Source organism: Cnephaeus nilssonii, assembly GCF_951640355.1.
Source record: "Cnephaeus nilssonii genome assembly, chromosome: 7".
Lineage (NCBI taxonomy): Eukaryota > Metazoa > Chordata > Mammalia > Chiroptera > Vespertilionidae > Cnephaeus > Cnephaeus nilssonii.
The window spans coordinates 82,330,521-82,358,055 of NC_137078.1; the positions used below are offsets into that span (position 1 = coordinate 82,330,521).

Below are 27,535 nucleotides of genomic sequence, written 5' to 3' on the forward strand. Positions count from 1 at the left end.
CAAGCCCCACCCCATGCACATAAGCACGCACAGAGCTGGTCACCCCCCCCCCCCCCCCCCAGCCTCCGCCGTGCTTTTTGTTGTTGTTGATTTCAGAAAGAAAGGGAGGTCGGGAAAAGGAGATATAGAAACATCAATGATGAGAGAGAATCATGGATCGGCTGCTTCCTGCACACCCCCTACTGGGGGATCGAGCCCGCAACCTGGGCATGTGCCCTTGACAAGGAATGGAACCCGGGACCCTTCAGTCCGCAGGCCGACGCTCTAGCCACTGAGCCAAACCTGGAGGGCCCCCTCGTACTTTTGACAGAAGTGATCCTCTCTGCCCCCACCCCCATCCATGGCACAGAGATCTTGTTTTCTTGTCCCACCTGTCCCTGCAGTCTAGTTGAGCTGAAGACAGTACGTGCCAAATGGTCAGCCACTGGGGACCCCAGATTCCAAGGGACCACCCCAACTAAAGCCCTTCCCTGACATTCTTGTCAGCACTTCCTCAGGACACTAGGCTAGCTAGAAGCCGTCACCCTTCTCGAGCCTGCCTCCTCCAGGGCGCCCTGCTCTCGTCAGCGTGGGCAGCAGGCAGCAGAGCCCCCTGGCCCCCTGAGCCTCCCAGCCTAGCAGTGCAGCTCTGGCTTGTAGCTCACCCTGCTTTCCCATGCGACCCTGAGCTCAGCACAGGTAGGGGAATGCATTACTTATCTGCCCAGCAGGGGTCTGGTGGGTGGTAAGGATCAGTAAATGTTTATTGAATGGAGAGATCCATGAGTGACTGAATGCTCTTTCCCTGCTTGTGAAGTGGGAAGAGGACGGGTAAGGAGTCCCCAGGGAAGCCCATTTGTCCAGGATGATGACGGCAGAGAACTCTGCAGGGTCAAAGGAAGTGTGGACACTGATCGGGCACCTGTGGCAAAAATACATGCTTAGCCCTAGCCAGTTTGGCTCAGTGGATAGAGCGTTGGCCTGCGGACCAAAAGGTCCTGGGTTTGATTCTGGTCAAGGGCACATACCTTGGTTGCAGGCTCCTCCCCAACCCAGGCCCTGGTCAGGGCACATGCAGGAGGCAACCAATCGATGTGTTTCTCTCACATCAATGTTTCTGTCTTTACCTCTCTCTTCCACTCTCCATAAAAAATCAATGGAAAAATATTCTCGGGTGAGAATTAACAACAAATACATGCTTATAGTCTCCCAGGAAAACCAAATCCTAGCAAGTCCCCGTTTTCTAGGAAAGGAGAACATGCTGGGTCCTTGGGAGGAAGAGGCAAAAGGGTGGTGGACCAAGCTCCTACCTCACGTTCCTCTCCAGCGTTTCTCCACCACTGTGAGAACGATGCACACCCAAACGTAAATACTCAAAACACAGGGGCAGCTCAAAGAAGAAATGCTAACTACCACCCAAATCTCCCACCCAGAAATGGTTCTTGCCAACATTTGGTGAACACTATTACTGAATCAGATACTCTTCTGTGCATTTATACAGATGGGCAGTTGGATGGATAAGTAGAAATAATATTTTTAAATCTGGGCCCCACTGCTGAGTCAGAATCTGCAAGGGACTGGGGCCCCAGGACGTACTTTTTAAAATACTCTGAGGTGGTTCTGATGTAGCTAGTGAACAATCGTTCGTCCGTGGACAAGTGTTTGGGCAGCAGCGTAGTCTCCCCTGCAGGACAGTCATCTCCTGGGTCACGTCCCAACTGATGATCATCAAGGCTGAGCTGGAATGTGCCCAGTGTTGGGGGCTCACTTCCCACTCAGCTGTCTCCATAGCAACAGCAGCACACCGAATGCTTCCCCTTATGATACCTGAAATCTGTGTCCCTGTAACAAGGACCCGTAATCCTTTTCCACCCCTCGAACTCCTTGGACTAAACCTCCTCCTTCTTCCATATGAAACATCTCCAAAAGTGACGAAGTAGCTACTGTTTACTGAGCACCTACTATGTGAGCATTGTGCAGTCATCACAGCGGACCCCACACCAGAACCGTCATAGGCTGAGATCTAGTCCTTTTCACACGGCAGGAGACAGGTTCGGAACGACAGCCAGCTAGAACTGGGCAGTATTTAAGTCCTTGACCTCGAGCACTTGCTCCCAGGTGCTGAAGAAAGCTCCATATCTGGATCTTTTCTGTGTGTGTGTGTGTGTGTGTGTGTGTGTGTGTGCGCGCGTGTGCGCGCGCGCGCATGTGATAGGGCTAACGCCTGGACTTCTAGCTTCAGGCACCACTTATTTCTAAATGTCAGGGCCACCCCATGGTCATAGCTCCTAATAAAGAAAGATTGGGAGACTGAAGTCTGGGCTGACCTCGGCTTTGCATGTCAGAGGGAAGCGGGTGGGGACTTCGCGCAGGCTCTGCAAAGGATCAGCACTCTCATCTCCATGTCAGACCCCCCAGCTCACCTTCAGCAGGAGGATCTCCAGCCTCTTGCCTCCAGTGAGATCCAGCAGCTGCCAGGGCGGACTGTCCGTTTCTGACTGTGCACGTGTCTCCATCACCAGGGGATTTCAGAGGCTTGTAAATGGGGTTTTTGAAAGTGGTACTTGCCCGTGCAGCCATGGAGCCTTGTCTCCACTGCCAAACCATCCTTCAGACAGCAGGGATGCAAACAGGGTGTGGCTTCAGAGACAGGAGTGCGAGAACTGGGGCGCCCCTGATGGAGGAAGCCTGGGAATGTGCTTAGAGGAGGAGGTGAACGGGAGGAAGGAAGGGCACTGGGTCTTTTGTTTTTAATGCTCACCCAAGGATATTTTTTTTCCATTGATTTTCAGAGAGAGTGGGAGGGGAAGAGAAGAGAGAGAGAAACATCAATGTGAGAGAGACACATTGACCAGTTGCCTCCTGTACGTACCCCAACCAGGATCTGGGCTGGGGAGGAGCCTGCAACCAAGGTACGTGCCCTTGACCGGAATCGAACCTGAGACCCTTTAGTCCGCAGGCCAATGCTCTATCCACTGAGCAAAAACGGACAGGGCTTACGGAGTACCTGCTCTCTATCAGGAGCCATAGCAGATATTCTCCACTGTTCATGTCAACTTTCATTTCTACCCCAGAATAACCCTGCAAGTGAAGTATGATCTCATTTTATAGGTCAGGAAGCACAGGCTCAGCAAGATTACATAAGTTTCCCAGGACCATGTAACTAACAAGAGGCAAAGCTCGATTAAACCCGAAAGTGCTCTGACTCTTTCCTCCCCCAGCTCCGCCTGCATTATCAGTCGCCTGGGAGAGGCAGAGGCAGCCTGGCAGAGGCGAGGGAATGAGGGAAATGGGTTCCGACAGGGCTGATTCCAGGGCACCTACTTCATGATGCTCAGTGTCTGTTAGTGTCACAGGATTCAGAGCCCAGCTCACCTGCTGCATAAGTGATCCCATCACTGTCTGAAGTTAGGGAAGCATGGAATGGATTTGACATTGGGGAGACAGATCTGCATAAGCCTGTTTCCTCATTTGCAAACTGGGATAATATCTACTTCGTGGAATCATTATATGATATGAGTGAATGTGAGAAATACTTAGCCTACTGCCTGATCTATAAATGTTCATTAGAAGGAAATTGGATTAGGTGCCTCAGAAGGCAGGAGACCAGGTTTAAGAATCACCTGCTTTATTCCCAATGTGGCATGGCGGTCCCTGGTTCTGGGGTATCTGGCTCTCCCTCCAGCATGGTGGGTTCTTGGGGGATTGGTGGAGGGCTAGGGTAATAATGAAGCTGATTTGGGGGGGTCGCTCTGCACACCAGCTCTGCCTAATCACATCCTTGACCCCCATCCACACAGCCTTCCGGCACAATGAGTGCCCGGATCCAGGCATTCCAGTGAACGGGAAGCGGTTTGGAGACAGCCTCCAGCTGGGAAGTTCCATCTCCTTCCTGTGTGACGAAGGCTTCCTTGGGACGCAGGGCTCCGAGACCATCACCTGCATCCTGAAGGAGGGCAGCGTGGTCTGGAACAGCGCCGTGCTGCGGTGTGAAGGTGCGTGCCTGCGGGCTGGGGCTGGCTGTGCAGAGAGGCTGGGGAGGGGACCATGTGGCCTGAACCACCTGGTGCGTTTCCGTATCATCCTCCTCTTCTTCCTGGACTCAGGGCCACCCTCTCACCCTCGCACTGGAATGGCAGGGGCTTGGAGAACCACTCTGCACAGAAATTTTATTGGTAGCCAGAGTTTAAACTGGAAAAACACTGGTTGTAGACTGTCAGGCATCACAACACCTCTTTCAACTGGCAACTCTCGAAATCACAGCCATTGGGAGCCCTGCTTCCTGACCCGTCCAGGGCTGCTCCATCCACCAAAGCAGAGTGGGCCGTGCTGTGAGTTCTCGAGTCTCCAAGCTGCTGCCACTCTTTCTTTTGCACACGCTGATTTCTCCAGTGCCCTGGACACATCCAGGCCTGGCCTTTGTGCCCCTCTAGATGCTGCCTTTTTATCCCGTGGCCGGTCCCCAGGGACTAAGGGCAGACTGGCCAGAGGAAACACAGCTTGATGCCAGCACAGGGGTTACCGTGGCGGCTCCTCAATCCTGCCTCGCCACACGGAGCAGGTTTTTACCCCATTTCAGAGACCAACTGTCTGTGCCACCAAACTGCAGGCTTTTAAAACACAAGTTAAGCTTCTCGAGGGCAGAATTGTGTCGACTCTGTGTACCAAACACAGTACCTGGCACAGAATGGGCCCTCCGTACGTGTTTGCGAATAATGGATGAGTAATGCGTATTCCATGGGCCCTTGGGAGCAGTAACAGTGCTCAGGAGGCAGGGGCTGTGGTTCTCTCCTTTGGGAGCCAGAAAGCTTCTTCCTCTCATCTCACTTGATGGACAGCGGGTAGAGACCTACGAGACCTCTCTACATACCCAGTCCCCAAACCCAAATCTGAGCACAGTGACCAGCAGGTGGGAAAGACAGGAGAACAAATGCGGGGGGGGGGGGGGGGATGGAGCACTGTCCCAGAGATGACAGGTGCAGGAGAAGGGGAGAGACCACCGAGAGCACAGTGCGTGTAAGAGGGTCTGTGGGTTCTCGAGTCAGGGGCCTGGGCTGCAATCCTGGCAGATCACTTTTTCCCTCTGAGCCTGTTTTTTCAGCTGAAAAAGTGTGGCGGTGATAATAATAAGATGCATATGTAAAGGACAGATTCTGGCATAAAGTAAGTCAGTCCTGAAAAGTGTTAGCTGTGTGATCACTGGTTTGTAAACTCCATGAGGTTAAGGAATCATCCTTGGCCTCCTATTCCCACAACTGACATATTGTTTGGCACTTAGATGCTCAGTCAGTGCTGGTTGAGGAATCACTGAATGAATGAATGAATGAATGAATGAATGACCTTTGAATTAGGTTAGAGCCCCTTTAATGGTCTTCAGAGTCCTGACCCTCACCAGACCACCTTTTGTTTCTGCCCTGCAACTTACACTGGAGTCACCCTGAGCAAGTGACTTGACCTCCCTGTGCCTCAGTTGCCCCATCTGTAAAGTGTGGTTAATAATGGGAACCTCCTCACAGGATTGTCGTGAGCAGGCACTGTTCTTGGAGAAGTGCCTGGCAGAGGCAGTGCTTAATGTGTGTTGGCCGTGAGCATTATTTTAACCTGATCTTTTTCATCGGACCCCTTAGATGAGTATCACTCCACGTGAGAGGTCTAGTGGTACGTTTCCCTCCTCCAGGTGCCCGCCCCATCATTACGTGAACAGACTACCTTCCAGCCTCCAAAGTCCCACAGCAAGGTCCGCACTACCTCATCTGCCATTTTCCCCAGCACTTGAGCAGTTTTGGAAATCGCATGAGCTTTAGCCGCAGAGAAACAACGCGAAGCTCGTGGCTTCGCCTCCTCCCAGCTGTGGAACAGGGCGATTAGGCAATTCCCTCGTTGGAGAGGGCGATAATCACGCATGTCCGATGGGATTGTTTGCGGGTGAAGCGGGTGACCCTGTGAAGCAGCCATGTGGAGCCTGGGGTCTGGGAATTGTCGGTCGGTGGTCACTCACCTTTCCTCAACCGGCCCCTCCTTCTCCCTCCTACTTGTGGGTCTTCGGTTTTCCTCATGTTCGTCCATCTCGTCCAGGACATTTCCCTACTGTCTCTCGCTCCCCTGGTCTCCCCTTTCTCCTAATTCCGGACAACTCTTGGTCTAACCACTATTAATTTTTCTTACCAATTCCGTGGGCGTTGGTCCTATCTTCTCACCAAGATTCTCCCCACTCCCGGGCCAGAAGCCCAGGCCCCAGGCCTCTGAGCCTGTGGGGTTCAGTCCCAGTGGAGCTGACCCCCTGAAGAGGCGTCAGGACGTGGTAACTGCAGAACCCTCTTCTTCTCCCCACTGCTGCCCTCCAGGATCAGGTGCCCCTCAACCACCGCCCTGCCCTCGAGAAGGCAGCGAGACACTCAAAACCACGTGTGATGCAGGCGAGAATCTTCAGCTCACTCTTCATAGGCAAAGTCCTAATTTTGAAACTAAAGCTGTCCCATTCATTCTGTCTCTGGGGGGATAATAGGCCATCAAAAATAAAGGGGCAGCCTGTTAGAGAGACCCTGACGTGGCCCCAGGAAGAAGAGCCTGCTCACTTTTCTCAGAGTGAGCGGCCTTTGCTGCCACCCTGGTTTTCAGGGGCCTGGGGAGCAGCACGTGAGGGGGCGGAGTGAGAGACAGCCACCTAGGATGGCCAAACCAGAGCTAACACGCAGGTCAAGTGGAGAGACCCTGGGAATCTTGCCCCTCTGTGGCCTCTTCCCCCGCTGTGTCCCAGCCTTGGGAGAACCCTGCTTTGTAATCAGCATCTTCATCTTTTTCAATTTCCTGGTTTTGTTTTTGATTAAGTATCCCCACCTTGTGGACAATTAAATGCAGGAGCTAATGGACTTTAAAAAAATCTTTAATATATGCTAAGAGCCACTTTGTTTTTGAGAGGCTGTAATGGGACAAGGGAGAAAAAGCCTTCTTCTAAATTTAGAAAGAAGGATGATTATCTGACTGATGTAAAGCAGCAATCGGCAAACTTTTCTTAAAGGGCCAGTGTCTTTGGCCTCGCACGTGGTCTCTACGCAACTTGGCCACCGTTATATGAAAACAGCCTGAGACAACACAAGTAAATGGGCTGGATGTGGCCCCTGGGCTGGGTTTTGATGACTCCGGATCTAGAGAACGTAAGGGATCCATATGTTTAAAATCAGAAATTTCCTGCCCAGCCAGATTGGTTCAGTTCGCTGAGTGTCTTCCTGTGCAACGAAAAGTTGCCAGTTCCATTGCTGGTCAGTTGCTAGTTAGATCCCAAGTCAGGGAGCATAGGGCAGGCAGCTGGTCGATGTTTCTCTTTCTCCCTCCCCCTCTCTCTCCCTCTCCACCCCAACTGTCTCCCTCTCTTCTTCTCTTCCTATCTCTAAGCATGTCCTCAGATGAGGATTTAAAAAAAAAAAAATCAGAAATTTCCCAAGAAAGACTTCCAGGTAGTGAAGGCATCTACAAAGGACTGTCTGGTTCTTTCTCCCCATGTTCCTCTTTTCCTTGATCTTTCAAAGAAAAACCAACGAATTCTATCCCACTGTGATGAGTGTTTTACTTACTCACTTCAGCCATGCACCAGTCTAGGAAGTAGGTTAGCTGTGGTCTCCATTGGACATAGAGAGGTTGAGTCACTTGCCTAGGATTCTCCCAGCTTGTAAGTGACAGAGTCAGAATCCAAACCCTTGGCTACACTGCCACTGTATATTTCCTGAATTATATCACTGGAGAGAGTATAATTTCAAACATGTTTATGCAAGAGTTAAAATCATCCACAAACAGGATGGGAAGCAGGTTTTCTGCTTTCCATATCCCAGTAGAAAATTAAAACAAAGGAGACATATTGTCTGTCACAAAAGACAAAGATAGGATCCCCCCCACGGAAGCATCAGAAATTGACAGCATGGAACAAAATAACAGCGGTAAGACAAACATATCAGTCATGACATAAAGGTAATTAAACTCCTGATTAAAAGGCAGAGACTCAAACTGGATTTTTTTTAATGTTGTTTACAAGAAATATGTGGGGGGGGGGGGGGGAAACAGGAGATAAATAATCTACAGTGAGTATGTATTTTCATTTTTAAAGTAATAGTTGGTGTTTATAAAATTTTAAATAATACACAAATGCGATAAAGTTTAAAGTGAAAACACTCATTTCCCGATCTCACTCCCCAGGGGAAATTGTTTAACAGTCTGGTATAAACATGTGTACATGTTTTTCTCTATGTGTATACCAAATGTGCTCCTTTTACAATCAGAAAATGTTTAAGTTCTATAAAAAAGGAAAGAAGGTGAGTTCTCCCCACTCCCATGAGAGGAATCTGAGTGATGGTTTTGCTCATTTAGGCCTCCAAGGAAGAAGTAAGGGTAGTTATGGAGTTTCTAACATTATAACCATCCTAGCCTAGGTATTGCAAACTGGCAACAGGCTACCATTTCTTCTTCTTTTATAAGCTGGGATACTTACAGAAAACTTGCCTGCATCAACTGTGTGATTATCCTGAGATAAAACTCCTAAAGGAAAGTCAGGAGAAATACTTAATTATTTTCCTTTATTTATTTATTTTCATATTAATGAGTTGATTCCCTAACACCTTCAAAAGCTGAACATTTTTAAATATTATTAAAGTCCAGTGGATTTAAATGTATTTTATTTAAATACATTGCTTTTATTACTCTAATCGACTCTCAAATTGTCCCATTGGCCAGTGGGAACCTTTTGAAATTAACCCGACCTCATCTTGACATTTTCTGTCCCTGACCTAGACCCAGCTGTTTCTCCCAGGAGCCCTAGTTGTTGTTTTTTAAGTGGAAAATTGTATTTATAATCTTGGCTCTAGCTTCTACTCCTAGCCTCTCTACCCTGTGCACTCCTTACTATTGAGTAAGTCCTTGTTTCTAAGTCTTTTCAATGAACAGAGCTCAGAAATCATTTTTTAAGGATAAAATGCATCATGGGTTCATTTCATTTCCAGTGTACAAACATGTTTTCCTTTTTACTTAACTTCCTCGTGTCATATCTGTACCTCCTTTCTCTCTTGCTGAAAACCCCAGTTCCCTACACCACCAGCACAATTTCCCACCCACCATGCATACCCAGGAGTCTCAGAACTGTGAGGCCAGTACTACCTACAGCAGTGTCATTACTGGAAATAGTTTACGTTGGTTTTCTTTCAGTTTTTCTTGTCCCCGTATCCTACTGAGGTTGGGCTATCAGATTACAGTGTTTTTAATTTTTTCACTCCTTTCTTCCTGTGTGATAATGCTACTAACTGATAGAGGATTGTATTCATTTATTTCCTCTGCTTTTTTGAATTTTGAGACATGACTTATCAAATGTCAGTATTTCTTTTTAATTGTGCAAAATATTTACAAAGTTCCAAAGTTAAACCTAAAAGAAGGTATATACTTGGGAGAGTCTGGCTTCTATCCCTAGCCTCTGTACCCTGTTCACTCCCTTTTTCATAGGTAATGTTGAGATTTTAGGTTACTCTAATATTGATTGTTAATATGAGTAAATAAGTGTGTGTCTCACACCCTTAGATATGAAATCATACTATACCCTTATTATTTACTTATCTACCTTGCTTTTATACTTAATAATACTAGTATATTCTAGGTCATCTCCTCGACATTATATAGACTATTCCTCATTCTTATTTTATAGCTTCATAAATAGTCCATTTTGTTGATTACCCCAATTCATTTACTCAGTTCCCCATTGCTCAACGTTTGGGCTGTTTTCAATTTTTTCCTATTAATTAGTGCTGCCTTGTACAGCCTCAGATAGATAGATAGATAGATAGATAGATAGATAGATAGATAGATATCTCTGTATATGTCTATATATGTCATTTCATATTTTGGGTCTAGGTCAGGGACAGAAAATGTCAAGATGAGGTCGATATATCTTAGGGATAGAGTTCTTCAAATAGAATTTGTGGATCATAGAGTAAGTGCATATGAGTTTTGTTGGATATTACCAATTTTTCCTTCATAAATTTACACCAGCAAGGTCGTAGGATACCTGCCTTCCCCCAGCTCACATGTCTTCAGACTGGGTTTTGCCCACCTGATGAGAAATAATTTCTCACTGTAGTTTTAATGTGTGTTTTCTTAGTGAGAGTGAGGTTGAGCCTCTTTTCAAACGTTAAAGAGACATGCATTTAGGAATCCTGCCCATCTCTCTGCCTGGCAACTGCCACCCTGGAATATGAAGTTGAGCCAGAGAGAGTGACGGAGTGGATGAATAGAAAGGTCGTTGGGCCATCACGTGAGCAGGAGAAGAGATGAACCTGGCCAAGGTAATAAAATGATGCAGCAGAGAAAGAAGACAAAATACTGACAACCTAAGGCGGGATTCGGCTTTCCCTTGCTGGAGATTTTAGGGAGGGTTTTCCTTGATAAATCGGCACTGAATGGAGAGTAGTTGAGGCAGGCGAGTGACTGTATGATCTCTGGCTTCCTGGAAAGTGAGTGAGGCGATCCCAGTACAGCAACCAAAGAGGCTGGGCCTGCGTTGAGTTGGAGCCAAGAGGGAGTCCCTATATCTGCTGAGGTTCAGTCCCTGCAGCGGGACCCGGGGACAGAGCGCTCAGCACGCCTCTCCCCACCTGCCAGGTCTCACATGTCCATTGGAGAAATAGAGGAAAGCTTTAGTAGTTTCAGAGAGATGGATGGACAGGATTTGAAAACGACGCTTATCCAGGAGGTGGTAATACCCATTTGCAATTTACTTTGCATTTGATCTAGGTGGTGTGCAATTACCTGTTTCTCCAAGCCTCAGCTTACTGAAAACGGGTAATAATCCCTGCCTATAAAATGAGGATAATAACAGTGTCTGCCTTTTAGTGTTGCAGTTGTCACAAGGATAATCCATAAGCCTGGCATGTGTAAGCTCTCAGTAGCCATGAGCTCATTACTGTCGGCCGTGGCTGTAGAACTGTTATATGCTCAGGGGAATTTGGAGATGGGTCTTGAGGTTAAATCTCCGCTGTAACTTCATTAGCTCTCAATCTAATCTCTTAGCCTATTTAGCCTTAGTTTTCTCCTCTGTGAAATGGGGATAATAAAGAAGTCAATGTCATGTCTCAGTATGAGTTGTCTACTGTTATCACCATTATTATATTGTTTATTTTTTGTTAATTAAATTTCCCATTGTAACTTTCTATTAAGAATGCTTGGCAGTTAATTTAGACATTGCCAAGAAGTTTATAGAATTAAGAGAGGAAAGGTGTGCTGCATTTGGCTGTATCTTATGAAACTGATTGCCTGGAGGAATCCACAAAATCTTGCAGGGACAGAAGTGCTCTGTGTCTGTGTTCCCTTCCCGGTCTTGTTCAGGGCATCTGGCACCTGGTAGCCCCAGAGCAGGGAAATGCCAAGGAAGCAGGGCTCCTTTAACCCTGGAGGCTGCTCAGCTTGAGGTCTCTGGGTTTACTAGTATGCCCTTTTCCAGGTCTGAGTGCAGGCGCTAACTTGCTAACCAGGACTAGACCTAACCTCCATTAGCGTCAGCACTCTTAGCGTAAGATGGAGAAAAGAATAGAAGCTCCTCACAGGGTCTGTGTCTTGTGAAGACTGAACATGACTATTGATGTGAAGCTAAATGCCCAGCACGAGTGGGTTCTCAGTCCATGGCAGTGGTGGTGACAGGAGCAGCAGCCCTGGGGGTGGGGAGGGAGGTATATTAGTCAAGATTAGACAGTGTTAACAAGCAACCCCCAGACCTCAGTGGCTTAAACACAGGAGTTTGTATCTCTTTGAGACTGCATGTAGAACCCGATGACACGGTCATTAGCGGCTCTGCTCCTCAGAGTCACTTGACAGGACGTCCACTCTTGTTCCACAATCACCGAGGCAGGAAACGTCACAGATCATGCCCTGGCTCTTCAAGTTTCCACATGGACAGGACACACGTCACTTCCGCAGTCACGTGGCCTAGCATCACTTCACTAGTGAAATATGACCATGTGCCCCGAAGGAGGAGGACTGGAAAAGGTCTCATGGCCACCATGGGGGCCCAGGGTCTGGTTGCAGGAAAAGGCAAGAATGATGGGAAAGGTGTGGGTGAGAATGGGAAGCTGAGGAGTGGGGCGAATGGGCAGAAAGACCAAGGGACAGTGATTACGAGCTTAGGGAGATCAGAGGTATGCCTAGACCACCGACATGGACAGCATTCCTTTATCCTTCCATCCATTCATTGATTCATCGAAGAGATACTCGCTGAATTTTAGCCCAGAGGGACAACTGTGCCAAGCTCTGGGCTAAATGCTGGGGATTCTGAGTCGTGTAAGGTAATGACAGGGTCCCTGCCCTCACGGAGCTCACAGTGGAGCAGGTCCTGCTGGTGCTCCAAGCAGAGGGCTCTGCCCACTCTCAGCGCCAGAGCGCCAGGTACTGGGTGTGGGGGTGCCTGGGAGGGAGGCGGGTCTCTGCCACAGGCCTGGCAGCCGAGTGAGGAACAAAGCAAAGACCAGTGTGACCCAAGTGCTAGCTGTACTCAGCCCTTCTAGAGTGGCAAGGACTTTGTTTGAAGATTCTTTTCATTTCTCCCCTCTGGTCTTTGATGAAACTCCACATGATGCAAATGAGCATATCCATAAGGGTCCCAGTAAACGAAACTCACAGTTTATATAGTTTACATAGTTTTTCAGACACAAAAACAATACTTGTATGTGGATACATTTTATAGCGAGGTCTTTTTTTTATTTGTTCATTTGTCCCCCCCAAGAAAGCTGCTTCTCTCCCTTCTGTCCCCCAGCTCCCTGCGGTGGTCATCTGACTTCGCCGAGTGGCACCATCCTGTCCCCAGGCTGGCCTGGCTTCTACAAGGATGCCCTGAGCTGCGCCTGGGTGATCGAAGCCCAGCCTGGCTACCCCATCAAAATCACCTTCGACAGGTGCTTGCAACCAGAGCCTCAGGGGAGGGGTGAGAGGTGATCTCCATGGAGTGGCGTGGGAGGGGAACTGGGGTGAGTGGGGACCAGCCCTGATGCTGCAATGTCAGCAAGTCAGAGAATACCAACAGGCTGCCTGGGTGGGGTACACAGCGCTGGCTTTGCCCTTGGCCTTGGCCCCACCTCAGGAGTGGGGTTTGTGCTGTTTAAGGGACCATGACTTGAGGAGTGAGGAGAAGGCTGGGGGTGTCAGAGGAGGGAGAGTGGGCAGATAGACGCCATGAGATGTGGAAGGAGGCATTAGCATCTACAGAGCATAACCCTGAAATTTCTAGGATGGAAAGTCAGCCTTCCTGACCTCTGACCCTAATCCTGCCCTGTCCCCACTTCCAGCTCCCACCAGGCTGTGTCCCTTAAGTGGGGAGAGAAGCCACCCAAATATGCACACCAACTTTAGACAAAGCATTCCTAGTCTAGAAGAGCAGTCCAAAAACTCTTCTGTGAAGGACCAGATGTAAATATTTTAGGTTTTGTGGGCACAAAGTATATCTATCACATATACTTTGCTTTTTTTAAAATATACCCCTCTATAAAGGTAAAAAGCATTCTTTGCTCTCAGACCATATAGAAACAGCCTACAGAGAAGGTCTGGCCCTGGCCTGTATCAGCTGACCTGGCCTGGAACATTCTAACCCCCGTGAGGCTAGTCCTGGTGCCTCTAGGCCTCAGGACGGGACACGGCCCAGGCCACAGAGAGGAGTGAGAAAGCTGTGTCCACTGTGGGAGGAGGAGGACTTAAATACGGTAGAGAAGGTCTCCACGTCACTGGTGAATGTGTGCAAATCATATTAAAATATCCCCGCCTGCCAGAATCTGATTGTTCTGAAGCCCTGGGTCAGACAGGGCCTTTTGTCATCTGCACATTAATAAGCCTTGGGTTTCTTAAGAAGTCCTCATCTCCGTCTTCGGCAGATTTAAAACCGAGGTGAATTATGATACTCTGGAAGTGCGGGATGGACGGACTTACTCCGCGCCCTTGATCGGGGTTTACCATGGGACCCAGGTCCCCCAGTTCCTCATCAGCACCAGCAACTACCTCTACCTCCTCTTCTCCACCGATAAGAGTCACTCGGACATCGGCTTCCAGCTCCGCTATGAGAGTAAGTCTCAGGGGGCAGGTGGCAGGGTCGGCCCGGGTGGGTGAAAGTCTCCCCACTTGGCCCCATCCCATGGCATTCTCAAGGCTGTGCTCCTCAGGAGACCCTCCCTTGCTCTCAGCATCTCTCAGAGCTCAACCTTTAGAGAGAATGAACGTTTCTCTCTAAAGAGCCTTTACAAAGAGTTGAACCCTTGGAAGCAATGAAAGCTGATGGCCTGCACACCGTTCCTCACGGGCACATAGCAAGCCTCTTCCATGTGAGGACAATTGGGGGGGCGCCATGTTGGGGACCGAGTATTTGCAGCTCGTGAAGTTAAAGTGAGCTGGCATCTCCCACTTGCTCACCTTTCCTCATCACCTTCTGCATCCATTGCTGGTGCCTCGATTTAGAGACACTGATGTCAGTGCAGTCCTACAGGCCACTGTAGGAAGTATGGCCGAGAGCCATTAGGATAGGGTCATTTTCTTACTCAGGTTTATATCCATGTTGCAAAGCTTTAGCAGACACTCAACTTAAGCTTATCAAATGAATGAATGAATGAATAAATGATCGATCCAGCCAACTTGTTTGCTCTGATCAATCTTCAAATATTCTGTTGGCAGATATTGCCAGCACATTTGATGAGTGAATGAATGGTAACTTAAGCCTGGTGTGAAGTGGGGTCTCTCCTCCCTCCCTCCCTGTCTGAGTCAGCTGGGGTCCCTCTGTGGGCTCGGTGAGCCGTCTTTTCCAGCTATGGGCTCTCTTTTCCAGCTATAACCCTGCAATCAGACCACTGTCTGGATCCGGGGATCCCTGTAAATGGGCAGCGTCACGGAAATGACTTCTATGTGGGCGCTCTGGTGACTTTCAGCTGCGACTCGGGCTACACATTAAGTGATGGGGAGCCCCTGGAGTGTGAGCCCAACTTCCAGTGGAGCCGGGCCCTGCCCAGCTGTGAAGGTGAGACACATTATCCGGGGCACTAACGTAGCAGATTCTTTTTCTGCCACGAAAAACCAGGGGCCACTGACTCTCCCACCATCAGTGAGGGTTGTGGGTTCGAAAGGAGATGGGGGGGCAGGTTCCCAGCAGGATTGGGGGGAGCTCCTTGAGCCGGTCCATTCTTTCACTGCCCTCTTCACCCCTGTAGCACTCTGCGGTGGCTTCATTCAAGGCTCCAGTGGGACCATCTTGTCACCAGGGTTCCCCGACTTCTACCCCAACAACTTGAACTGCACCTGGATGATCGAAACATCGCATGGCAAGGGTGAGTGTTTTAGGGCCATTGCAGGTATTGGGATATGACACGGTCAGGACCCCACATTCCCCGGGTCAGAGTGACCACAATAAGGATCTCCCTACATAGTGACCTCTGGGCTTAGTCTGAGTTTTTCTCACCAATAAGAAAGATCCCGGAACCTTTCTCTTTGATCACAGAACTCACAAACAGAATGTTTTAAAATAAGTGTTTTTAAGAATCAAAATCCCCCATGAGGGAAGAAAGAGATCTTAGAGATTCCAAGATCTCAAATCCTTAACGCAGTAGTCTGCTCTGAATTACTCCCCATGAGACAGTGACACCCCTTCTGTCTAAAACGTCTAAGCACGTCCAGTGGTGGGGAATTGGCCAACTCATTCAGCCAATAGGTACCTATTTTTTGATAGATCTGACCCCTCTTAATAGCCTGTTAAGTACCCCTGAAACTTCCTTCCTTGTTCTGTGTCCTCGGGGAAATAGGATGTGTCTGCTCCCTCTTCCTCGTGTCCGCCCTTCCGATACTGGAATAAGCAGTCCTCTTCACCCATCACCCCGCTGTCCTCACCAGGCTGGACCGTCGCCTCACCTTCCCTAGCAGAAATGGTCTTTGGGTGTCCAAGAACAAAGGAGGGGTGCTGGTTATAAAACAAACATTATTTTACAAAAGAAACATTAATTAATATACTCTTTCATTCAACAAATATTGATTGAATGGCACCTGTTTGGCAGATACCAGGTCTGGGAATAAACTGGCCAGGCAAATATGGCTTTGACCCTCAAAAGCCTGTTCTTTTTTTTTTTTTCAAATATATATATTTTTATTGATTTCAGAGAGGAAGGGAGAGGAAGAAAGGGATAAAAACAATAATGAGAGCATCATTGACAGCTGCCTCCTGCATGCCCCCTCCTGGGATTGAGCTCACAACCAGGGAATGTGCCCTGACCAGGAATTGAACCGGTGACCTCCTGGTTCTTGGGCCGATGCTCAACCACTGAGCCACAGTGGCCAGGCGGAAGCCTATTCTGAAATTCATCTAGAGTCTTGGTTCTTGGTCCCTCTGCACTTTGGCAAACACATAATGGATAGCTCACACCCTGGAGATTTTGATTTTTTATGCTGGAGTTGGAAACCAGCCATCTATGTTTTTAGAACACTTACCATTAATTCTGACGCATGCCCTTAAATAAGAACCTCTGATCTACAAGAATGAACATGTAGAAAAGCCGAAAAACAATGTTTAAGAGTAACTCTTCCAGATATTACAATGTTGTTATGGGCAAAAATAATTGTACAATTTGGTGTGAGTATAAAAGTGAACACACAAATAAAGGTCCAGAAAAAGGGGTGTGTGTGTGTGTATGTGTGTATGAGAAAGACTGTCTTTAATATGTGATTAAAGTGTCATTTCTAATCTACTGAAGAATGAATTATTTACTAAATGGTTTTAAAACAGTGGGCTTAAAGCCCTAGCTGGTTTGGCTCAGTGGATAGAGTGTCAGCCTGCGGACTGAAGGGTGCCAGGGGTTCGATTCTGGTCAAGGGCACATGCCTGGGTTGTGGAGACAATCCCCAGTAGGGGGCATGCAGGAGGCAGCTGATCAATGATTCATCATTGATGTTTCTATCTCTCTCTCCCTCTCCCTTCCTCTCTGAAATCAATAAAAATGAATTTTTTAAAAAAACAGCAGGCTTAAACATTTGGAAAGAAAGAAACAAATTGTACCTCATATATTTAACCACATAAATTCCAGTCCTAGAACATGAAACTCTAACCTCAGATAGGGACATTATTTTAAGGAGTGACACCAAAAGTAGAATCCATAAAAGCAAAGACTGTTAGATTTAATTAAATAGAACTTTGAATGGAATTATTTTTGAGCCATTAAAGATTCAAGGAGTAAATGAATGAAAACATTTGCAACATATAATGTACTCAGGGTTACCAACCTGCGGCATGAAAAGCTCTTAGAATCTTGAAACTATTCCTGCTCTCCAGGCCTGTGAAATGAACAGATCTATAGGCTAACATTTCATAATAGAGGGAATACAACTGAAAAGACGTCGCCTCCACTGATAGTGAAAGAAATGCAAATTCCACCAGAATGAAACACATTTTCCTTTTCAAATTGGCAAAGAAGATTGTAACCGTGCGCAGTCAATGTGAAGCCACGGAGACTCTCCTTCACCGCTGACGTGTGATGCGGTTGAAACTTTCAGAGGGCGATTCGGCCATGTGGACCAAAAGTCTTAAAAATGCACATTCCTGCCCTAGCCGGCTTGGCTCAGTGGATAGAGCGTCAGCCTTCGGACTGAAGGGTCGCGGGTTTGATTCTAGTCAAGGGCATATGCCTGGGTTGCAGGCTCGATCCCCAGTGGGGGGCATGCAGGAGGCAGCTGATAATTGATTCTCTCTCATCATTGATGTTTCTATCTCTCCCTCTCCCTTCCTCTCTGAAATCAATTAAAAAATATATATAAAAATGCACCTTCCATTGGTCCCAGCAGCTCCACTTCTTGAAATTGACCTGAAGAAGAAAAGTAAAACTGTGCATCCAGGTTTTGCTGCAAGGCTGTCTTTTAAAACACATTATTAATTGGAAAATTAGAAACTATTTAAATGTCTATCATTAAGGAAATGATAAATATATGGTGCAGCCAAATATTACAGGTAAAGTATACTGTTTATATAAGAAAAGAAATGTTGAAAGGAAAGCCAATGTACAGCCCCATCTAAGAACTGAAACGCTTTCACTTTTGCCTTCCATGGGTCGACCTGCCAGGATTAGGATGGCCTGCAGCTTCTTGTGCAGGGCAGGACTATGCAGCCCTCAGGCGAGCCAGTTGTCCCCTTGTCCCCACACTATTGTTCTTGAGCAGAGGGATCAGGACAGCGTCCTTGCTCATCCTGCAGAGCCGTTTCACCACGCCTGAGCTGGAAGCTGCTCCGTGACGTGAAGAGGGAAAGAAAGGCAGCCCTTTCCATCCCTAGAGGAACAGCCCCTCCAGTCACGATTTTCCCTGCTGGGCATCTGTCATTCAGGGCCATGTGTTTCGACTTTGCCTAGAAGTCAGTGGAGTTCAACAGATTTTTAATATTTATTTTACACTTGCACTCATCCTGGGCGCTAGGAAAACATGGCCACTGGGTGTTGCCTGCCTTCGGGAAGGTTATGGTCCAGTGGCAGAGAGAGGAAGCCTAGCGATCTCTGACCTAGCAGGGCCAGTGCCGAGATGGAGCAGATAGAGGTGGGGAACAGCCAGAGGCCAGCCCAAGGTGGAAGCAGGCCTGAGCTGAGACGTAGGCCATTCTTCCAGGATGAGTGGGAATTAGCCAGATGAAAGGGGTTCCAGGCAGAATCAACAAGACGTCAGTGACCTACGACCGGGACATTTAAAGGCTTTGCCTAACCTTTATGAAATTGTAGAACAGCCAGCGTGGCCCCTGAGTACCTTTCACAGCCTCATCCTGAGCCCCGTAAACACTAAGTTCTAACTACGCTGAGCTTCCAGCTCCCAGAACTTCCCGGGCTTTCTTTGTTCTCTAAAGCTTTACACAGCGGGACGATTTTCTTCTCTCTCTGACACTTCCTCTTCCGGCAGTCCTCTCTTCTGCACTGTTCCCCTGGCATGGACAGCACTTCGTCCTCCTGAACCACCTCCTCGAATGAGCCTTCCCAACCCTCTTCCCAGCCTCTGGGGTTGGGCTCCCCTCTGGGGACCCCAGTGGTCCTGCACCTTCCCAGGTCTACTCCTGCCCCCACTGCACAGAACTTGCATTTTCATCCTCTGTCTCCCCCTCGGACTCATTTCTTTGAGACACAAGTCTTCCTTGTTTCCTGCAGTTTCTGGCTCTATGCCTGGCTCCTAAGAAACTCAAGAAATATTTATATTTGGCAGGGACATTTTGTGAAAGTGAACCCAGACCCTTCTCCAAGAGGGCGCTGCTTGTAAGAGTATTTCAGGTAAATAGACCTAGTATGCTACTCACTCTGTTTGCTCCCTAACAGGCAGAAGGATGTCAGTAGAAACTCAAAACTCTGGGAAATGCAGAATTATTCGTTTGCCACACACCCAGCCCAAAGAAACAGCCAATTCAGGAGCCCAGAGAAGGTATCCTTGCTGAGACCCCAGGATTGACATATTTCCTAAAACCCGCAAGGTTGTCTGGGAGTTAGATGTGCTGAGCAAAGAGAACACCTACGATGTGCCAGGCATGGCGCTTTGCATATGCTGTTCCTATCACTCCTCACTCCAAGCAGAGGGTGATACTGTCACCCACATATTGTAGTTGAGGAAACTCAAACTCAGGGTGTGCTGGGCAGCTGTGTCCCAGCCCCTCAGCACGTCTCCCTCTGAAGCCCTGTCTTTCTGCTCCGGCCTGGGATTTGTGTCCTTCGTACGACTCTGCGTGGTTCACTCCAGTGAAGTATTCGTTTATGTGTATCTGTCACACCAACTCTGGATGCAAACGCCAACCTGGGGCCTCGCTTTCTATGACAATGTCTTCATTTTCTCACAGTGGCCAGAGGAGCCCCAAGCAATCAGCACAGCTGGGAAGCCCAGGGGTTCCGTCTCAGTTGTTTACTCATCCTTAGAATCCCTGCCAAATGGTCCCTCCTTTGGAGGGCTATGTTTGCATGCAGGAGAGAGTGCAAGGCGAAGCGCTTCATCAACTCCGTTGGCCCTGTTACTACGTCTGGCCCCGCCCCACCAGCCCTGCGTTCCAGCTACGAGGGGAAGGACCTACATTCCACAGAGCCTGCCCCAAGCGCTGTAGACCAAGAGCCGTTTTCCCATTTGCACACATTGGTGTGTTGGGAGGATAGGACACATGCGAGCTCACATACCCATGTGTCTCCAAGCATGCTCACCCTCGTCATGTCAAGGACCGCAATCCCTGGGAAACCTTCCCAACCTCGAGACACCTTTGCTCACTCTTCCTGTGCCCCTCTGGATTCTTCCTATCGATGGTCTGTCTCCTCTACTAAACTGGCAGATTTTTCTCGGGGTTCCGCACAGGCCTGGCACTTAGTATGTGCTTAGGATCTGTTTGAATAAATAGAAGGATGCATCTCAGTTACCTGGGCACAGACCATTTACAAGCTGCATCCCCAGTCCCACCACCTCTTCCGTTCCTCCACCCCCTACCCATAGAATCCCAAATACACCAGGCTCACCAACTTCTACCAACAGAAGCCAGACTGAACACATCTAGAATGCTTTCGCATTAAGAGCTTGGATCCAACTGTCATTTATCCAAAACGTGGCAGTAATTATCTAGAGAAGTATTTCTCAAACGTCTGTGTGCCTACAGGTCACCTGGGGGTCTTGTTAGCATACAGATTCTGACTCAGAAGGTCTGTGGCCGAGGCCGAGGCCCTGCATTCCTAACAAGCTCCCAGGCAGTGCCCCTGCTGCTGGTTCATGGACTTGGAATAGTAAGTGGGTCCAGCACCCACTCCTCGTCTACCCGAGTTCCTGCCCTGGCACATCTGCGGCATACGCTCCCACGGGCACACACACGTGTGGGTGGACATGCATTTACACATATGTACACCAAATACAACCGCTATATCTGGATAAGTTCAAGGGTTGCTTTGAGTGTTGAGATCCTGCTGCTTCGTAACCTTTTTCACACCCGACCCTTCTAGCTACCTGGTCTCTTTCTGTGATGTGAGAAGCAGCGTCTTGTAGCAGCTTATTGCACAGCCTCTGCGGCCGGATCGACTCCGTGCAGATCCAGCTCAACCACCTGCTAGCTGTGACCTCGACCAATGACTTTATCTTTCTGTGCCTCCGTTTCCTCAGATGTACAGTGGAGATGAGAATAATCGTACCCATGCCATAGCAGAATTAAATGAGTTTTCATATCTCCCCTTCCAATTGATAGGGGCCTCCCGCGGAGTAACAGAACGTGTAGGATGGTGACACACAAATGTTAATGAAATGTTAATTGTTTTCATTTAGTGCCCTTCCCCCCTCCCCCTCAGTAGAGCGCTCCCTTTCTCTTCCTCTCACTGCTCCTCCTCCTGCCTGTCGCCCTGATGCCACTGCAGCCCAAGCCTCCATTCTGCCCCTTCCCAGACGCGCTTCTGCCCTCCTCCGGCCCCTTCTCCATGCTGTGGCTTCAAATAGCACCTATTGGCTGGCGACTCCCAGATCTACTGCTGTAGCCCCACCTTAATCCTGAACCCCAAATCTGTGCTCTCAGATGCCCACTAGCTGTCAATGCTTGGATGTTGACAACACAGGTGTTCAAAGCTAAGTCCATTACCCTCCCACCACCTGCTACCCCAGGTAGCGAAATACATCCCCTTCCTTCGGGTCAAGACACTCTCAGTCATACCTTCATTTCTCCTTTGCACCTTTGCTGCTATTTCTGTCTATCTCCCTCCCTGGGGTCTTGTGTCCATTTCCTTTTCTCAGCCCCCCTGCCGCTCCCCAGCCCCTCTTGCCCAGTGCATGGCTGCCGTCATTCTAACTGTTCTTTCTGCCTCTTCTCCCTCCACTTCGTCCTCCTCGCAGCCGTCAACATCTTGCTAAGCCTGAAATCTGATCTGGATAGGTTGGCTTCTCATTGCCCCAGAAAAATATCCGGCCTCGCCCCAGCCTGCCTTCCCAGCCTCTATTGCAGATTGTTCCTGCTGAGTGTGTCCAGCCACACCGTGCGGTTCCCTGGGCCCTGGAACCCACAGCTCCTTCACACACACCCCAGTCTCCTGCCTGGGACGCCCCCTCCCCTCTGACCCGGTTAAGCCCTATGCTTCCTTTTAAGACCCAAGTCAAATGTGTTCTCCTTAGTGAGGCTCCCCTCTTCCTGCTGCACACTGCTTCCCATTCTGCACCCCCTTCCCGTGGCATCTGGCCTGTGTTCGTTATAGCAATCATCACTCTACTGTACCTCTTTGTGTAATGTCTTGTATATCCCCTTGCACCTACCTGGCCCTGGATCCTAGCCCATAGGAAGCACTCAACAAACATGCATATGTTTATGAATGAATGAATGAATGAATGAATGAATGGCTATGAAGCAGTGTCATAGAACTAGCCATAAATCTCCCTTTCAAATTTTGACAACTGTGAAGCAGCGTGCTTCTCCCTGGCCAGACCTGTGGGCAGTGGTGTGACCCAGTTCATTCCGGTTCATTCATTCAGGTTCACCCACATGGACTCATCAGTGCAGGCTCGTACTTCTGCACACCCATAGACACTTACGAATTGGAAGTGCTTGTGCGGGTCCTGTCCTGCAGCTGGGCTGCTTCAGCCACCTCACCGTGACCCCTCTGGCCTCTTGGCAGGTGTGTTCTTCACTTTCCACACCTTCCACCTGGAGAGTGGCCATGACTACCTCCTCATCACCGAGAATGGCAGCTTCACCCAGCCACTGCGGCAGCTGACCGGCTCGCGGTTGCCAGCCCCAATCAGCGCTGGTCTCTATGGCAACTTCACCGCCCAGGTCCGCTTCATTTCCGACTTCTCCATGTCCTATGAAGGATTCAACATCACCTTCTCAGGTAATGCCTGTGCGGGTCCCTTGGGGGAAGGGTGCCCCGTCTCGCTCTCTGCTGCCAGCCCTGGTCTTCCCCGCAGATGGAGAGTGCTGCCCCCTCCCGTATCCGGGAGAAAGACCTCCCGGCGGCAGTAACGACAGCTGGGTTAGACCCTGGACAGACTCCCTGTAATGGGCTTGGAAGGAGTTAGCAGGTGATGGAGACTCTGCTTCTCTGAAGGTGTCCAGGTCTCCCTCTGAGCATGACCCACCCAACTGGCTGACCTAGAGGAGTTCACAGAAGTCCGTTCCTGCCCTAGTAATTTCAGATACTTCTTTATCCCAATTCCACTTCTGTTAAAGAGGCCAGCCATTTAGAGAAGAGGAGAGGGAGAAGGGGGCTTGAGGGTAACATATCAGAGCGCTTTAGTTTTATTTGGGGCTTCTTCACCAATGCTAACGTAGCAGTAATAGATATTTGTCTCTGTGTTTAGGAATCCTGAAAAGAAAACCCTTTACTTTAGCATTCGGGGAGAAAATAGGACCCTTCGCTCCTCTAGTACCAAGTCCCCTTTGCCGCTCTTATCCCATTGCTCCCCAGGGTCCCCCCTTCCCAGCCAGGAACCGGGATATCAGATGGACTCTACCAGGTTGGGCAAGAGACATCTAGCCTCTGGGAAGTGGGCCTGGCCCAGCTCAGCTCCCTTCTTTCCCCCTAGCAGAAGCCACCTGCCATGGGCCTGGGCTGGCCTCCGATGAGACCTGGCCAGCCACTGTGCCCCATCTGTCTGAGACAGGCCCTCCTCCTCACCACACAGAGAGATGCCCTTGGGGACAAGGAGTGCCCACATCTATGCTGTCACTAGAGGTACCAGGCAGGCCCCGGGCCCATAAATGCCCCTCCATCGCACTTGCCATCTGCCTCCAGGGCCAGCATCACGGAGGTGGCTTTGAGCGGAGCATTTGGATTCTTTTTCCAAGTGGAGCTTTCCCTCGACTGGGTCATACAGCCTGACCCTCCTGAACCAGGCTAATTGGATCGAGCTGGATGAGTGCCCTGGGAGAAAGAGGCAGGACAGTCCGCACACCCTGCAGCTCAGGGTTAATATGGAGATGAAGGGGGAGAGGAGGGAGGGGTCAAGTCACAAGGAACCTCAGAAATCTCCTGGGAAGCAGGTTCCAGAGCACTGTGCCCACCCCACCCCCATTCATGGCAGTGAGGCATCCAGACCACCCAAGGCACAGCCTGTGTGTCCCACCCCTCCCTCACCGCCGGTCTGTCAGCCTGTTTCTCTCAGGCTCTCTCCCCTTTGCCCTTCGCCTTTTGTGGATCGCTGTGTGCGTGCTCTGTGCCTCCATCTGTCTTTCTCTCTGGATCGTCTCTCCCTGGTGTTTTCCTCTGTGACCCCATCGCCTGTCTCTGACCCCGCTCTCCTGCTGCCCTTCCAGAGTACGACCTGGAGCCCTGTGAGGAGCCTGAGGTCCCCGCCTACAGCATCCGGAAGGGCTTGCAGTTTGGTGTAGGCGACACCTTGACCTTCTCCTGCTTCCCCGGGTACCGTCTGGAGGGCACGGCCCGCATCATGTGCCTGGGGGGCAGACGGCGCCTGTGGAGTTCGCCTCTGCCAAGGTGTGTTGGTAGGTGGTCACGTGCTTTCATTTTGCTTCACTAAATGGGGTGGGCCAAGCTTTAGTCAACCGGTGTGAGGTGGTGGAACGCACACGGGCTGAGAGGCCAACAGGCCTGGGTTTGAGGACCGCCTTAGCCAGTTATCTGCAGTGGGGCCTTGGGTGGCCTAACCTCCTTCTGCTCCAGCCTCCTATTCCTGCTTCCTGGGCTGCTCGAAGGCGACCTGACCTGTGTAAAGTGGGTCCATAGTAGGCACTCAAATGAAACTGACTCCCATACTGTTCCCTCCCACCCCTAACACATCCCCATGGCTCCGGTGCCTCTTGCAGAGAAATCGGGGTGGAGCACTGGTGCGGGGGAGTACGCCTGTAGGAAGGAGGTATGACCTTTGCCCACGGAGAGGCCCAAGCTGGTGGAGTAGAGGGCGCTGGTACTGGTGTGATGGGGGTGCTAGCTTTTGAGAAACCTCAGAAAGGCTTCATCATACAGCGGGCGAGGAGAGAGGAAGCGGGAGCTGGGTTCATGGACAGACCACCCGCTGCCCCTCAGGCAGGCTGCTAGGTGCTGGGGATGCAAAGTGAACAAAGCAGAGGAAGTCTCCCCACTCAGGGTCTCACATCCTGATGGGGGAGAGCCGCTGTAAACCCATAGTTACGTGGTACGTCAGGCAGCATTGAGATAAATTAAGTCAGCTCAGGAAGCGCCGGAGGTGGTTCTTTTAAAAAGAGGGTCAGCAGAGGCCTCCCTGAGGAGCTGACATGTTAGAAGCTCAGAGGAGATTCAAGAAACTAATCACTCATATCTGGGAGAAGACAGAGCAGAGGTCAAGGCCCTGAGCCTTGAGGAGCAGCGCGGAGGCTCGTCTGGAGCAAGCATCAGGGAGAACGGTAGATGATGAGGTTAGAGAGTCGGAACCAGGAGTCTGATCCAAGGCCCTGCCAGCCCCCCTGCCAGCGCTCCGGGCCTGGAGGGTGGGGAGAAATAGGGTGACCGCGGGGAGCAGGGACAATTGCTGGCTGTCCCTCATTGTAAGGTTGACGGCTCTGCTTGCTTAATACTTGCAGCGTGTGGCTGGAAGGAACACAGGCAGGATTAGTGGAGTACTTACCATGCTGGCTATTGCCCATGGAACTCGCACTTAGAGTGAAATAGTACATAAAACCGCAGTTCGCCAAACAGATAAAAGCAACACTACGCTGACAGAAACGCGGCCGGCGTCTTGAGGGCCCCGGAGGTCAGCCTTGCTGGCCACAACTCCATGGAGCCTGGGGCCCTGCAGAGGACAGCTGCAAAAGGGCTGCAAGATGGGCTGGGCTCGGGCTGCACAGTCTCCAGGCTCAAGGTCAAGTCTCTGCTCTGCCATTCACAGCTGTTCGACCTTGGAGAGGCCACCAAGCTTCAGCCCCAGCTGGAGATAACAATATCCAACTCAGGCTCTGTTCCCCATTCGGTGACATCATTTACATAAACCTCAGGGTGCCCTATAATTATAATTTTGCCAATAACCTTTTCATATTATTTACTGGTAACCAATATCCCATCACCTTTTACAATCTCAGAAAGGAAACAGTGATACAAATAGATGCAGAATTCCACTTCTGACCAATTCAATAATCCCAGAGTTTATCCTTTCTCCTGGAACCGTCCCTCTGAGCATTCAGCCACCCCGACTTGGGCACACATTCAGACACACCCGTCTCTGCCCTGTGCCAGTTCAGTGTGTATCTAGCTGTTAGCAGTTCTTTTCTTCTCTGGGAAAATATCCTCAGCTACGTGGTTCTGGGGGAAGTTTTTCTTGAGTGGGATTATACAGGACCACAGATGCACACTCCCTAAGCTTTTGCCCTTGATCTCATTGCATAAACTCATTCTTTAACTTACTATTCTAATTACTGTTTGTTCGTGACACCTCACAATGTTTTCATTGTTGCATTTTTCTTCCGATGCACATGTTATTAATAACACAGCAGTTATAATCCCCTCTAAGAGCCACCGGCCCTGCCGCAGAACCGCAGGCTGCAGGTCTCACGGGAATGCCCGCCGGGGGGGCTCCCCGCTGCCACGTGCCCTGTGGGTGTAAAGGGAACGGCTTGGCCACGCAGCGTTCCGGGAACATTCCCAGCTGAGAAGGAGCTGAAAGCTCTGGGCTCTAATTCATGGTGTGATGGGGTGACACAGCCCCGGACCTCAGGGACCCCTGAACTTGATGTGGAAGAGACAGTCGTGACCCTGGAGGACCCAGTCTGCCACACGGAGCATGGCCCTGTCCCTGGGAGCTCCTGTGTGATTGAGAAGACCTGACCCTCTGCCCTCGGGAGCCCCAGGCTGATGGATAAGACACAGCCCCCGCCCTTAGTGCAACCTCTGCTGACGGGAGTCACAGATGCCTGAACCAGCAGCAGCACTCTCTGGGCATGTGACTGCTTGTTTCCCTGGAACATTTATTTGTTTCCACTTACGCTCCTGTTTGGCTCTTCAGTGCATTTGCTCGCTCACCTCCTGTTACTTTAGAAACTCCCAGAAGCAAGTGCCACATCTCTCTATCCTCCCGTTCCTTCCCTGGTACCCAGGGCAAGTGCAAGGGGGTCAGAACCTGGTGATTGGCCCCATCCACAGCTCTCAACCCTGTTTCCCTCCTTATAAAGGTGTTGGGCATGTGGGGAGGAAGAGAGGGTCCTTATGGCCGAGATGGGCCTACAGCTGTTTTGCTGAAAACCAGGGACAGGAAGGGGATCCAGTAATATGCGAAAGCCCATGTTTAAGGGAAGCCAATTTTTAGGAACTAGGTGGAAGGCAAGAGGTGTCAGAAACAGTGAGGGTGCTATGGATATCAGGCAGCTAACACATGCTTCCCAAGTGTTAAGGTGCCGGTGTTACAGAGTTTCTCGGGGTTTCTGCTAGTCCCAGATCACGGGCAGTTAGGCCTCCGGGTGGAAGCAGGTAAGCTGCGTAGATTCACTTGGGATCGATGAGGAAAGAAAGGAGGAATAATACTTGTTAAAGGACCTACTGTGTACTAACCACTCCCCATATGGTCACCTATTTTGTCATCAAATCTCATGCATTTATTTTCTATAGTCTTACTAGAGGCCCAATGCACAAAATTTGTGCAAGGGGCTCGGCCC

The 27,535-nt window shown here is 49.7% G+C and overlaps 1 protein-coding gene across 1 annotated transcript in view; it reads left to right on the plus strand.

Moving 5' to 3' along the window:
- The window catches only part of CSMD2 (CUB and Sushi multiple domains 2), a gene marked incomplete at its 5' end in the record, with an annotated part of 537,662 nt that overhangs the window by 353,058 nt on the left and 157,069 nt on the right, over positions 1 to 27,535 (plus strand). The window contains 7 exon segments of the mRNA XM_079778373.1: positions 3,780 to 3,974; positions 12,755 to 12,893; positions 13,863 to 14,050; positions 14,804 to 14,992; positions 15,183 to 15,299; positions 22,590 to 22,805; positions 24,230 to 24,418. Of these exon segments, the coding sequence (XP_079634499.1) occupies positions 3,780 to 3,974; positions 12,755 to 12,893; positions 13,863 to 14,050; positions 14,804 to 14,992; positions 15,183 to 15,299; positions 22,590 to 22,805; positions 24,230 to 24,418 (1,233 nt within the window).